The 15,934-nt window shown below is 38.4% G+C and overlaps 1 protein-coding gene across 1 annotated transcript in view; it reads right to left on the bottom strand.

Moving 5' to 3' along the window:
* LOC129666075 (cation channel sperm-associated auxiliary subunit beta-like) overlaps positions 1 to 15,934 on the bottom strand; it is a 108,112-nt gene that overhangs the window by 36,131 nt on the left and 56,047 nt on the right. Inside the window, exon 12 of the mRNA XM_055593099.1 lies at positions 15,027 to 15,220. Coding sequence (XP_055449074.1) covers positions 15,027 to 15,220 — 194 coding nt within the window. The remainder of the gene's footprint in view (positions 1 to 15,026; positions 15,221 to 15,934) is intronic.

Genomic DNA, 15,934 nt, shown 5'->3' with positions numbered 1-15,934 from the left:
TCATCAAAAGACTCCCATCCAAAAAAAGCCCAGGACCAGATGGTTTCAGCGCAGAATTCTACCAGACCTTCAAAGAAGAGCTAACTCCAATTCTCTTCAAACTGTTCCACAAAATAGAAACCGAAGGAACACAACCAAACTCTTTCTATGAAGCCACAGTCACCTTGGTACCTAAACCTCACAAAGACCCAACAAAGAAAGAGAATTTCAGGCCAATCTCCCTTATGAACATTGACGCAAAAATACTCAACAAAATACTTGCAAACTGAATCCAAGAACACATCAAAGATATCATCCACTATGACCAAGTAGGCTGCATCCCAGGTATGCAGGGGTGGTTCAATATACAGAAATCCATCACTGTGATCCACCATATAAACAAACTGAAAGAAAAAAAAACCACATGATAATCTCCTTAGATGCTGAAAAAAGCATTTGACAAAATCCAACACTCATTTATGTTTAAAGTATTAGAGAGATCAGGGATACAAGGCACATATCTAAACATACTAAAGGCAATATACAGCAAGCCTATAGCCAACATCAAACTAAATGGAGAGAAACTTAAATCATTCCCACTGAAATCAGGGACATGGCATGGCTGCCCACTCTCTCCAAATCTCTTCAACATAGTTCTCGAAGTCCTTGCTAGAGTAATAATGAATAAAAAAATAAAGAAGACTAGACATGCAAAAACAAAACAAAAACAAAAACAAAAACAAAAAAACCAATAGCCACAAATGACATAAAGTACCTTGGTGTAACCCTAAGCAAGCAAGTCAAAGACTTGTATGAAAAAAAATTTCAAGTCTCTGAAGAAAGAATTAGAAGAAGATATCAGAAGATGAAAAGACCTCCCATGCTCATGGCTTGTAGGATTCACATAGTGAAAATGCCATCCTGCCAAAAGCAATCTACAGATTCAATGCAATTCCCATCAAATTACCAACACAAGTCTTTACAGACCTTGAAAGAAAAATTCTCAACTTCATATAGAATAACAAGAAACCCAGAATTGCTAAAACAATCCTCTACAATAAAAGATCTTCTGGAGGTATCTCCATTCCTGATTTTAAGCTGCACTATAGAGCAACAGTAATAAAAACTGCATGTTATTGGCATAGAAACAGAATGGTGGATCAATGGAACTGAACAGATGACCCAGAAATAAACCCACAAACTTATGGACACCTGATTTTTGACAAAGATGCCAAAACCATACAATGGAAAAAAAGATAGCATCTTCAACAAATGTTGCTGGTCTAACTGGATGTCTATATGTAGAAAAATGTAAATAGATCCATATTTATCATCCTGCACAAAACTAAAGTCCAAGTGGATCAAAGACCTCAACATAAAACAAGACACACTAAACCTGTTAGAAGAAAAAGTGGGAAAGGCCCTAGAACTCAGTGGTGCAGGAGACAACTTCCTGAACAGAACACCAACAGCACAGGCTCCAAGTTCATCAATAAATGGGTCCTCATGGAACTGAAAAGCTTCTGTAAAGCAAAGGACACCGTCATCAAAACAAAACGACAGCCTACAGATTGGGAAAGAATCTTCACCAAAGCTTTATCTGACAGAGGGCTAATATCCAGTATATATAAAGAACTAAAGAAGCTGCACAGCAGCAAACCAAGTAATCCAATTTAAAAGCCGGGAACAGAGCTAAACAGAGAATTTTCGATAGAGGAGTATCGAATGGCAGAGAAACACTTAAAGAAATGCTCAATGTCATTAGCCAACAGGGAAATGCAAATCAAAACGACCCTGAGATTTCACCTAACATCCATCAGAATGGCCAAGATAAAGAACTCAAGTGACAACACATGCTAGAGAGGTTGTGGAGAAAGGAGAACCCTCCTTCATTGCTGGTGGGAATGTAAACTTGTACAACCACTCTGGAAATCAATCTGGCACTTTCTCAAGATCCAGCCATACCACTCCTAGGCATATATCCAAAAGGGGCTCAAGTACACAATAAGGACATTTGCTCAGCCATGTTTGTAGCAGCTTTATTTGTATTAGCCAGAACCTGGAAACAACCCAGATGCCCCACAACTGAAGAATGGATACAGAAATTTTGGTACATCTACACAATGGAATATTACTCAGCAATGAAAAACAAGGAAATCATGAAATTTGCAGGTAAATGGTGGGAACTGGAAAGGATTATCCTGAGTGAGCTGTCCCAGAAGCAGAAAGACACACACGGTATATACTAACTCATATAGACAGAATAAAATCTACTAAAATCTGTACACTTAAAGAAACTAATCAAGAGGGAGGACTCTGGCTAAAATGCTCAATCCCAACCCAAAAGGCAAAGAGGTTGGACATCAGAAGAAGAAGAAAACAGGAAACAACTTAGGAGCTTCTCACAGAGGGACTCTGAAAGGCTTTGCCCTGCAGACTATCAAAGCAGATGCTGAGACTTATGGCCAACTGTTGGGCAGAGTGCATGGAATCTTATGAAAGAAGTGGGAAATAGTAAGATCTGGAGAAGACAGGAACTCCACAAGGAGAGCAAGGAATCAAAAAATTTGAGCACAGGGGTCTTTCCAGAGATTCATACTCCAACCAAGTACCGTGCATGGAGATAACCTAGAACCCCTGCACAGATGTAGCCCCTGGCATTTCAGTGTCCAAGTGGGTTCCATAGTAATGGGAACAGGACTGCCTCTGACATAATCTGATTGGTCTGCTCTTTGATCACTTCCCCCTTTGGCGGGAGCAGCCTTACCAGGCCACAGAAGATGACAATGCAGCCATTCCTGATGAGATCTGATAGACTAGGTTCAGAAGGAAGGAGAGCAGGACCTCCCCTATCAGTGGACTTGGGGAGGGGCATGTATGGAGAAGGGAGAGGGAAGGTGGGAATAGGAGAGGATGAGAGTGGGGTTAATGTAGGGATACAAAGTGAATAAAGTATAATTAATAAAAGTTAAAAAAATAAATAAAACTATAAAGAATAAAGCAGTTGTCAAATGCAGAAAAAAAAGCCATCACCAACAGAATAAAAGAGATGGAAGAGAATCTCAGGTATAGAAGATGTGATGGAAGAAATTGATACACTGATCAAAGAAAAGGTTAAATCTAAAAGTTCCTCAGAAAACATCCAAGAAACCCGAGACAGTATGAAAAGACCAAATCTAAGAATAATACGAACAAAAGAGGAAGAATCTCAGTTTTAAGTACCAGAAAAATATTTTCAACTAAATTGTAAAAGCAAACTTCCCCAACCTAAAGAAAGAGATGCCTGTAAACATACAAGAGGCTTATAGAACAAGAAATTGACTAGACCAGGAAAAACTCCTCCTGGTCCAGTCAATTCAAAACACTAAATATACAGAAAAAAGAAATAATATTAAAAGTAACAAGGGAAAAAGACCAAGTAACATATACACATAAAAGTGCACCTATCAGGGGCTGGAGAAATGGCTCAATGGTTAAGAGCACTGTCTGCTCTTCCAGAGGTCCTGAGTTCAATTCCCAGCAACCACATGGTGGCTCACAACCATCTACACCCTCTACTACCCTCTTAGAGCACTAATATGCATAAAATAAATAAATAAATAATTAAATAAATAAAATCTTGGAAAAAAAAAAAAGTGAACCTATCAGAATCACACCTAACTTCTCACCACATACTCTAGAAGCCAGAAAGGCCTGAGAAGATATATTGCGGACTCTAAGAAACCAGAGGTGTCAGCCTAGACTACTATATCCAACAAAATGTTTAATCACTATTAATGGAGAAGACAAGATATTCCGTGACAATGCCAAATTTAAACAATACCTAATGACAAACAGTCCTATAGAAGATACTAGAAGTAAAACTCCAAAGGAAAGACTTTAACTACACCCAAGTAAGCATGGGAAATAAATAACCCCACAATAGCAAAAATGAAAGAAGGGAACTCCCTACACACACACACACACACAGAGAGAGAGAGAGAGAGAGAGAGAGAGAGAGAGACTACCACCACTAGCATCAAAATAACTGAAACTGCAAAGGACACTGCCATCAGAACAAAACAACAGCCTACAGACTGGCAAAGGATCTTCACCAACCCTATATCTGACCGAGGGCCAATATCTAGAATATATAAAGAACTAAAGAAGTTAAACAGCAACAAATCAAGTAATCCAATTAAAAAAATTGGGGAACAGAGCTAAACAGAGAATTCTCAATAGAGGAATATTGAATGGCAGAAAAACACTTAAAGAAATGCTCAGCGTCCTTAGTCATCAGGGAGATGCAAATCAAAATGACCCTGAGAGTTTTACCTCACACCCATCAGAATAGCTAAGATCAAAAACTCAAGTGACAACAAATGCTGGAGAGGCTGTGCAGAAAGGGGAACCCTCCTCCATTGCTGGTGGGAATGTAACCTTGTACAACTGCTGGGAGCCAAGGCCAGCTAGTGGAAAGTTACAGACAGCTGCAACAAGGTCGGAGGTGAGAGATTTACGTTTCCGGAACCTATGAGACATCTGTGTGTCAGGCTAGACATTTTGAGATATCTTAGCTGACATTCTTGTAGTATCTCTTTTAGTAAACATTCTTGCAGTTTTCTGCATCATCATTAATCACCCTGTTATGTTTTGTAAACTATATTGCTGACACATTTTCCCTTCCTGCCTTCTCCCTATAAAGTTGTGTGAAATTTTTCAAATAAATGAGAGTGAGATCAGACAATAGACTTGCTTTCATTCTTTGTGTCTCTTATTGCCCCCATTCTTTTCGCCCCTCCTTAGGAACCCATTGAACTCCTGCTGGATGGGACATACAACCCCTTTGGAAATCAATCTGTCATTTTCTCAGAAAATTAGGAATACTGCTATCTCAAGATCCAGCTATACCACTCCTAGGCAAATATCCAAAATATGCTCAAATATACAACAGGACATTTGCTCAATCATGTTCGTAGCAGTTTTATCCATAATATCCAGAAGCTGGAAAGAACCTAGCTGTCCCTCAGTGGAGGAATGGATACGAAAATTGTGATACATTTACACAATGTAATATTTCGCAGCAATTAAAAACAGGAAAATCAGGAAATCATGGTAGGAACTAGAAAAAGATTACCCTGAATGAGGTATCCCAGAAACAGAAAGACACACATGGTATATACTCACTTATAAGTGTATAGTAGACATATAATATAGGATAATCATACTAAAATGTATACACCTAAGGAAGCTAATCAAGAAGGAGGATCCTGGGTAAGATGATCAATCCTCATTCAGAAAGGCAAAGGGGATGGATATCAGAAGAGGGAGAATACAGGGAACAGGACAGGAGCCTACCATAGAGGGCCTCTGAAAGACTCTACCCAGCAAGGTATCAAAGCAGATGCTGAGACTCATAGCCAAACTTTGGGCAGAGTGCAGGGAATCTTATAAAACAAAGGGAAGATAGAAAGACCTGGAGGGAGAGGAGCTCCACAAGGAGAGAAACAGAACCACCAAGAAATCTGGGCCCAGGAGTCTTTTCTGAGACTGATACTCCAACCAAGGACCATGCATGGAGATAACCTAGAACCCCTGCACAGTTGTAGCCATGGCAGCTCAGTCTCCAAGTGGGTTCCCTAGTAATGGCAACAGGTGTTGCCTCTGACATAAACTCAATGGCTGGCTCTTTGATCACCTCCCTCTGAGTGGGGGCCAGCCTTGCCAGGCCACAGAAGAAGATAATGCATCCAGCCCTGATGAGACCTAATAGGCTAAGGTCAGATGGAAGGGGAGGAGGACCTCCCCTATCAGTGGACTTGGAGAGGGTCATGGGAGGAGAAGAGGGAGGGAAAGTGGGATTAGGAGGGGCTGAGGGAGGGGGCTACAGCTGGGATACAATGTGAATAAATTGCAATATATATATATATATATATATATATATATATATATATGTATTTCACCAATTAGGAAAATAAAAAAAAATAACTGAAATTAACAATCATTGGTCATTAATGTCTTTCAATATCAATGAACTCAATTCCCCAAGGCTAACAGAATGAATGCAAAAACAGGATCCATCATTCTGCTGCATACATGAAACACACCTCCTCAACGAAGATAGCCATTACCTCAGAGTAAAGGGTTGGAAAAGTTTTTGTTTGTTTGTTGGTTGGTTGGTCATTTTTTATTTGTTCTAATGAGAACTCTGTTTAGATCCCTAGCCCATGTTTTCATTTCTTTTTTTTCTTTTAGCTATTTTGGTTTTTGAATTTTTGTAACGTCTAGATACTAATGCTCTATCAGATACATAGCTAAATAAGAATCTAATTCTTGAGTATCTACTTCACTTGATTTTTTCTTAGTTGTAAAGAAGCTTTCAGTTTTACGAGGTCCAACTTGTCATTTGATGGCCTTAGTAACTAGGGAAATGGGAAGTCCGATTCAGAAAGTCTTTCTCTCTACCTTTGTATTGTAGGGTACGGACTAAGTTTTGTTTTGTTTTCTGGCAGCTTTAGTGTTTCAAACTGAGATTTGGGTACATTTGGATGTAATTTCTGGGCACGATGATAATACAGGACTAATTTCATTATTCTGCATGTGGACGTCCAGTTTTCCCTGAACCATTATTGAAGATGCTTTCTTTTATCCACTATGTGTGTTTTTCCCCTTTTGCAACTATCATATGGCTATTATGGTTACAAATACTCATGCTCCTTTATAAACACTGATGCAAAAATACTCAATAAAATACTCTCAAAGTAAATCCAAGAACAACAAAATAATCATCTACCATAAACAAGCATTCTTCATACCAGAGATGCAGGGATGGTTCCACATATGAAAATCCATCAATGTAAGCTAATGTATAAACAAACTGAAAGGAAAAAAAAAATTAAATACTGAAAAAAAACCTTTGACAAAATCCAACACCCCTACCTGATAAAAGTCTTGGATGCAAGGCACAAACGTAAACACAATAAAGGCAATATGCAGAAAGCCATAAGCCAACATCAAATTAAATGGAGAGAAACTTAAAGCAAGTCCACTAATATCAGGGACAAGAGAAGGCTGTCCACTCTTTTTGTATCTATTCAATATAGTACTTGAAGTTTTATCTAGAGCAATAAGACAAGTAAGGGAGATCAAGGGGATACAAATAAGAAAGAAAAAAAAATCAAAGTATTGCTATTTGCAGATATATGATAGTATATATAAGTGACCTCAACTCCTTCCATTGCTGATAAACACCTTCAGCAAAGTAGCTAGATACAAAATTAACTAAAAAAAAAAAAATCAGTAGTCCTCCTATATACAAACAATAAATGGGATGAGAAAGAAATCAAGGAAACAATACCATTCACAAAACCACAAATAATATAAAATATCTTGGTGTAACTCTAAATTAATAAGCTTCTGTAATGCAAGGACACCATCAAAAAGACAAAACAGTGGCCTACAGAATAGGAAAATATCTTCACCAAGCCCATATCTGATAGAGGGCTGATATCCAAATTACACAAAAAACTAAAACACTAGGCATCAGCAAGCAAAATAATCCAATTTAAAATGAAGCACAAATCTAAACATAGAATTCTCAACAGAGGACTATCTAATGGCTGAGGAGTACTTAAAGAAATTCTCACTATCCTTAGTCACAAAAGAAATGCAAATCAAAACGACTCTGAGATTCCATCTTATAACCTTCAGAATGACTATGATCAAAACCTCAAGCTACAGCTTATGATGGTGAGGATGTGAAGCAAGAGGAACACTTCTCCATTGCTGTTGGGAATGCAAACTTCTATGATCAGTTTCAAAATCAATTGGTAGTTTCTCAGAAAATTGGAAATACCTTAAGACCTAGATATACCACTCCTGGGCATAAACCCAAAAGACACTCCACATACCATAAAGATACTTGTTTAACTGTGGATGGGAGAGGGAAGTCAATCTAGAAAAAAAAAAAAAAAAAAAAGGAATGACAAGGGATCACTCTGCTAAAACTTCAAGGAATGAAGAAGTTTTATATTTTATTATTTTATATTATTTATTATTTTATATTATTTATTATTTAATAGATTAAAATATCATTTAATATATTGTTATTTTATATTTACCTAAAAGCATATCTATTATATATATATATATATATATATATATATATATATATATATATATAAGCATATGTATGTATGTGTGTGTGTGTGTGTGCGTGTGTGTGTATACATGCATATTTGGACGTGGTATATATGGAAGAAGCTATGCCACTTGGGTTTACAATACTCTCCACAAGAACCATACCCTAACAAAAACCCCAGTACCAGGCATGAGAAGTCTCATTTCAAATGGTTGGTCAGGGTTGTTCAAGTGAGCCCCAAAGCAATATAGACTATTAATGTAGCCTTTACTTGCCTCTACTTTATTAGTTCCACCCATTTTGTAGGTGTTCTCATATTATTAATTATTATACATATGTTGATTTTTCTGCATGAGAGACACAAAAAGGCAAATACTTATACATACACAACTTTTTGTTTTGTTTTGGGAGAGTCTGTATGTTTGTTTTTGAGACCGGTGTAGTCCTGGCTGACCTGGAACTCACTACAATGGACAAGGCTGGCCTCAAATTCAGAGCTCTGATTGAGTCTATAGACAAAGTGCACGAATTAATGCTATGATCCACTATGCCTGGTATACTGTACACAGACAGAAAGAGAGACACAGACACACACAAACACTCACTGGATGTGTGTCAGCTGCCAATCCTCAGAAACACTTTCTTTTTTCTTTTTTTTTTTTTTTTAATTTTGCAGATATCTTGCACACTATCTGTAATTTTAAATTAGAGTTGGCTATCCAACACAGTGCACCTTTCAAGTCTGTGTCTGAGCTTGAGAAAGGTTGCTAACAACTTTATAAAGTGAATGTGTGAAAGTACACAAGAATGGATTCAAGGTTCAATTCGCGGTCATACTCATATCTGAAATTATATCAGTAACAAATTCATGAAGGGCTCTGTGCCCCATTTCCCCAGTGTGCTTCGCACCCCAGCTCCCAGACCCACATCTTTTCCCACCCCCACCTGTGTCCTCAGATACCAGCACCCATCAAGGAGCAGCAGGTGAGATCCTCCCCCAACCCCTGGCCTGCCAAAGCCTGCCAGTAGGTGGCTAAGTCTGCCCAGGGCCCCAGCTCACTCCCCAGCTACTGGGCTCGTGCCATTTCCAGGGACCCAACTGCAACAGCAGAGATCAGCACCCAACAAGGAACAGTAGGATCCATCAGGGGGCAGGAGGGGTCTGCCCAGGGCCTTATGAGCACAGCCCAGCTCCTGGCTCCCACCTCCACTTGCAATACTGGAGTCCTATAGCCATCAGGGAGCAGCAGGGAAGGATGCCCCCCCACACACACAAGGACCATCAGAGACCAGCTGCCATCAAGGACTACCAGGTACCACCTCCACTGGTAGTGCCAGAGACTGGCAGCCATCACAGCTTACCAGTTATCCCTGTATACCCGGAGACCTACAGCCACCCAGAAAAACCAGAGGACTTCTGACATCTGGAACCACCAACTCTGCCTACAACTCTTATGTAGTACAGCTTGAGATCAGGGATGGTCTCCAGAAGTACTTTTATTGTACAGGATTGTTTTCGATACCCTGGGTTTTGTTTGTTTGTTTGTTTGTTTTTTGTTTCTCATATGAAATTGAGAATTGCTCTTTCCAGGTCTGTAAGAATTGTGCTGGAATGTCTATGGGAATTGCACTGAATCTGTAGATTGCTTTTGGTAAGATGGCCAGTTTTACTATGTTAGTACTACCAATCCATGAGCATGGGAAGTCTTTCCGTCTTCTAATGTCCTCTTAGGTTCCTTGAAGTTTTTGTCATACAGGTCTTTGACTTTCTTAGTTAGAGTTACACCAAGATACTTTATCTTATTTGTGGGTATTGTGAAGGGTGTTGTTTCCCTAACTTCTTTCTAACATCCCCCACCCCCTTTTGAGGCAATTTTGTGTTACTTTGCTGAAGGTGTTTATCAGATGTAGGAGTTCTCTGATAGAATTTCGTGGATCACATGTACTATTGTATCATCTGCAAATAGTAATACTTTGACTTTTTCATTTCGAATTTGTATTCCCTTGATCGCCTTTAGTTGTCTTATTGCTCTAGCTAGAACTTCAAGGACTTTATTGAATAGATATGAAGAGAGTGGACATCTTTGTCTTGTCCCTGATGTTTTGGAATTTCTTTAAGTTTCTCTCAATTTAATTTGATGTTGGCAATTTGCTTGCTGCATATTGCCTTTATTGTGTTTAGGTATGTGCCTTGTATCCCTGATCTCTCCAAGACTCTTAACATGAGGAGTTTTGGATTTTGTCAAAGGCTTTTTCAGTATCTATGGAGATAATCATGTGGATTTTTTTTCTTTCAGTTTGTTTATTGGTTAGATTACATTAATGGATTTTCATAGGTGGTACCATCCCTGCATCTTCGATGATGTTTTTGATATGTTCTTGGATTTGTTTGGATTTGGTTTGTGAGTACTTTTTTTTTTTGAGAGAGAGAGTTTCTCTGTGTAAACTTGGCTGTCTTGGACTCACTTTGTAGACCAGGTTGCCCTCAAATTCACAGAGATCCATCTGCCTCTGCCTCCTCTAGTGCTGGGATTATGGGTATGTGCTCCCCAGGAGTTTTGGAGTATTTTATTGAATATGTTTGCATCAATGTTCATGAGGGAAATTGGTTTGAAATTCTTTTTCTTGGTTGAGTCTTTGTGTGCTTTAGGTATCCAGGTGACTGTGGCCTCCTAAAATGACTTTGGCAATGTACTTTCTGTTTCTATTTTGTGGAATAATTTGAAAAGAATTGGTATTGGCTCTTCTTTGAAATACTGGTAAAATCCTGTGCTAAAACTATCTGACCCATATCTTTTTGTGGTTGGGAGATTTTTAATGACTGCTTCTATTTCTATGGTATTGTTAGGTATCATTAGGGGATATAATTTTATTGATATTGTTTATCTGGTCTTGATTTGACCTTGTTAAATGTTATCTATCAAGAAAATAATACATTTCATTTAGATTTTCCAATTTTGTGGAGTACAGGGCTTCCCCCCCCCCCACAGTGGTCTAATAATTCTTTGGATTTCCTCAGTGTTTATTGTTATGTCCCCTTTTTTATTTTTTATTTTGTTGATTTGGATACTGTCTCTCTGTCTTTTAGTTAGTTGACTAAAGGTTTGCCTATCTTGTTGATTTTCTCAAAGAAGCAGCTCTTGGTTTTGTTGATTCTTTATATTGCTTTCTATGTTTCTAGTTTATATATTTCAGTGCTAAGTTTGATTATTTCCTGGTGGGTGTGTTTGCTTCAATGAAATCAATGAACAGAAAGAAACAACAATAAAAACAAGATAAAAATCATGAAATAAAAAGTTTGAAAAACTTAGAGAAAATAGATCGACAAACCATTAGTCAAATTAACTACAAGATGGAGATACATGTTCCAAATGTATAGAATATATTGTTATGAAGAAACAAAGAGGAAACTGGAATAGGAGGATTAACTAGGAGTGAGGATGCAAGAGAAGAGTGAAAGGAGGAAGCATGGGAGGAAAAATTAACATCAAATGTCACTTAAAAACATATGGAAATTTACTACTGTTCCCAAAATGTATTCTTAAATAAAAGGAATCTAAATAGAGTCACCAAAAAAATAAGGAAGACAATATTCCAACTAGATACCTCATGCCACCATGTAAAACTTCCAATGCCAGGAATGGGTTACATCTTGTTGCATTTTTGGTTAAAGGGGCCCCCGGAAAGCCTCAAGCCACACAGGCTATTTTCAAGGATACTGATTGCTCTTCACAAACTGATGGAAAGCCCTTTGACGAAGAGAACAGTTAATATATCTCACTGAACACAGAAAAGTCAAGTTGGTACGTAACCAGAAGCTTCATGCCTACTGATTAGTACTCATGGTACTAGAAGGTACTCGGCATGCATGGTACCAGAGGAGAAATTAGTTATCAACCCAGCTACAAAGCCTGTGATCTGCAGCAGTCTTCTGTCCGCAAGATCTACTGGTACAACACTGGCACTGGAAGTAATCGACCACTTTCTCATTGAACTTAACGCCTGCTCTATGAGCTGGAACCCGTGCCTGACACTGCTAAAGTGGGGAAGCGCCTGAAACCAGACAGGAAATGGGCCCACGATTATTCTGCTAAAGGAACATAGAAATAGAACTGCTTCAAACGACATTCTTTAATGACCACGTGTCAATGCCTCCCTCAGCCCTCATCAGAGAGAGTTCTTGCAAGAGAGATGGTAACATAGATACTCACAGAAGGACAATGTGCAGAGAGTGAGCAACTACACACACGCACACGCACACGCACATGCCTGCTCAGGCAGTGTATGCCAGGCATAATTCACTAAAATAAAACAAATTCAGTGGTGTTTTGTAGACTTTTTTTTTTTTTTTAACCTTATTTTGCTTTGTTTGGGCATTTTTTTTTTTTTTTTTTTTTTTACTGTCTTATTGGTCTTTTGTTTATACATCTTGGTTTCAGGGGAGGGTTGGGAGGAGAAGAGCATTGTGTGTTTATTGTGAGTTTTAAAGAAAAAGTGAGGGAGGGAAAGAAGGAGGGAGGAAGATGTATAAATTTGGGAGAACATAGTGTGGGGAGGATCTGGAAAGAACTGGGGCAGTGAAATGGTCAAAATATATGGTTTTTTTTTTCAATAAAGAAGAAAAAACAGAACAGGTTCTTGGTATGTAGCTGAGAATAACCTCAAGTTCATGATTGTCCTGTCTCAGAGTCCCAAGTGAGTGAACCGCTTGTTGGCATTCAGATAATGCTGTCTTCGTTCTTACTCCCTTTTCGCTTCTCTCTTTGTGTTCTGGAGAGTGTACCCAGGGCCTTGCGTATGCTTGGCAGGGGCAGGCTTAGCAAGTGGATAAATAATGGAAACCTAAAGGTTAACACAGTTTCCCACCTGATGACTTGCCTTCAGCTGGTTTCTCTGCTTTCCCCTACGGCCTGTTTAGATCATCTGCCAACTCACAAAAGATGAAGTGTTCTTGTTTAAAAGGAAGTCAGATCAGGTTGTTTTCTAACCTTCTAATGGCTTCTTGGTTACTCAGAGTAAAACCTAAATCCTTCGCAAAATTAAAAACTGAATTATGTGCAGTTGTGTGTGTTTATGTATGTCAATATAGGTGCCCTCAGAGAGCAGAGGCGTCGAATCCCCTGGGTTTGGAGCTTCAGGCTCTATTGAGTGCCTGAGGTTGGTGCTAAGAATGAACTTGGGTCCTCCACAAAAGCAATATATACTTTTAATCACTGAACCACCTATCTACCCCAAAGCTGATTAACTTCTGCTGTATATCTATCAGATAATGATTAGAAACAGAAATATTCTGTTTATCATATCTTATAGATCTAAACATAATGAAATCTATACACCTAAAGAAGATAAACAAGAAAGAAGACATGGGGTAAGATGATCAATCCTCACTTAGAAAGACAAATAGGATGTACATTGGAAGTAGGAGAAAACAAGTAACAGGACAGGAGCCTACTGCAGAGGGCCTCTGAAAGACTCTACTTAGCAGTTTATCAAAGCAGATGCTAAGACTCATAACCAAACCTTCGGCAGAGTGCAGGGAATCATATGAAAGAAGGGGGAGTTTGTATGATGTGGAAGGATAGGAGCTCCACAAGGTCCAAATATATCTGGGCACAGGGGTCTTTTCTGAGACTGACACTCCACCAAGAACCATGTCTGGATATAACCTAGAACCTCTGCTTGGATGTAGCCCGTGGTAGCTCAGTAACCAATTGGTTTCCTATAGTAAGGGGAACAAGGACTATTTCTGACAGGAACTCAATGGCAGGCTCTTTAACCTCCCCACCTCCCAAGGGAAGAGTGGTCCTGCTAGGCCACAGAGAAGGACTTTGCAGCCAGTCCTGAAGATACTTGATAAAACAGGGTCAGATGAAAGGGGAGGAAGTCCTCCCCAATCCGTGAACTTGGAAAGGGGCAGGGAGGAGATGAGGGAGGGAGGGTGGGATTGGGAGGGAATGAGGAAGGGGGATATAGCTGGGATACAGAGTTAATAAAATGTAACTAATAATAAAAATTTAAAATAATTTAAAAAAGAAATAAAACTATTCTTTATGACAGAAATTCAAATTCTTTTTTGTTTTGTTTTGCTTTTTTTTTCAAGATGGGGTTTCTTTGTGTAGCCTTGGCTGTCCTGGAACTCACTCTGTAGATCAGACTGGCCTCAAACTCAGAGATCTGCCTGCTTCTGCCTCCCAAGTGCTGTGAGTAAAAGTGTGTGTCACCACTGCACAGTTCAAATTAATTTTTTATAGGGAGCAAAATTGTCATATTCTTTGAAAACAATTTACACAAAGTCTCACTATATATCCTTGGCTAGCATAGAACTTTGATATCTATACTAGATTTGCCTGGAACTCATAAAGATCTGCCTGCCTGTGCCTTTGCCTCCTACATGATAGGATTAAAGGTATCATGATTACTGGCCTCTTTAAAAAAAAGTTTTAAAGTGTTTCATTAAAATGTATTTTTGATTGACACAAAAATCCTATTTTCTCTTTTTCTGAGCACCATTTAAGACAAAATAAGTCTCACTGTAATAAATAATAAACACTACTATTGAATATATATTAATAAGTTGTAGGTATATTTTATTATATTATAAACAATTGATTTTGCAACCTAAGTACCTATAAACTTTGGTTGGCTGTCACTTGGACTAGAATTTTAGATGAAGGATAGTACTGTGGAGAACTTGCCTTGAATATACAAGGACTTAGGGTTACTCCAGCACAGCACCACACACACACACACACACACACACACACACAAACACCCTTACATACACACACATACATATATACACACATACACATAAATTAAAACTATTATGTTATGAAGAAACGTGAAATCTTCTTAAAAGATAACAAATAATTAAGATAATCATTAATTATTTGAAATGAGAAGAGATAGATTATATTTTTATACTTACTTCGTGGTTCAAGGGATAGTTTGACCATGTTGGGTCCAATAATTGAAATGCTAAGATTACTATCTAAACAAGGGCTGTCATTTATTACTTCCATTCCAAAAGGTTCTATTATTTCTGTGAGAACTGAAGAATAAAATCCAACATTACCACTGGTATGTCGAAATATTTCTCTGATGTAAGCATTTCCAGTTTTACTAAAAACAAACCAACAAACAAAAAGAATGGATATTCCAGTGGCTTAAATAAGCAGAGATATTAGCACATAATTTACAAATAAAATATACCAGTGTTAAGGTTAGTGATAGTAATATACCAGTTAACAAATGACTATTTGGCCAACAGTTGTTCAAACTTTTTAGCTGTCAAAATAATGACATTTACAACATAATTTTTCACAATTAATTTATCTATCTATCTATCTATCTATCTATCTATCTATCTATTTATCTATCACCTTTTTGATGCTAGAGATCAAACCTAGAACTTGATGAGTGTTAGGCAAATGGTCTATCTCAGACCCGAATCACCACCTACAAAAATTTTTAAGTGTCAGTATTGAATGGAATATATGTATATTCACTACCGGTGTGATTGTCAATTCAGACAAGTTTCCCAGAAAGTGATTTGACACTTCACACTTGAATGAAAAAAATTTAAAAGAGGACGTGACTGCTCTTGGGTGTGGTGGAGTAAAAGTTTGTCGTGGAGAAGAAGAAGGTACTAGCCAGGGGCATCTGGAAGGGTGCAGACTGACCATGGCCATAAAAGGAGGGACTGCAGGGAGACGGAAGAGGAAGAAAACAAAGAAAGAAAGGTAAGGTAGAGAGGCTTATAATCCCGGCACCTGGGAGATGGACTCAGGCAGGCCCACAGGTGTATGTGTGCATGTACACACACACACACACACA

This window comes from Psammomys obesus, unplaced genomic scaffold (genome assembly GCF_907164565.1).
Source record: "Psammomys obesus unplaced genomic scaffold, mPsaObe1.curated_primary_1811, whole genome shotgun sequence".
NCBI classification, from domain to species: Eukaryota; Metazoa; Chordata; class Mammalia; order Rodentia; family Muridae; genus Psammomys; species Psammomys obesus.
Note: the sequence above shows the minus strand (reverse complement) of the source record. Positions and strands in the feature narration are given on the sequence as shown.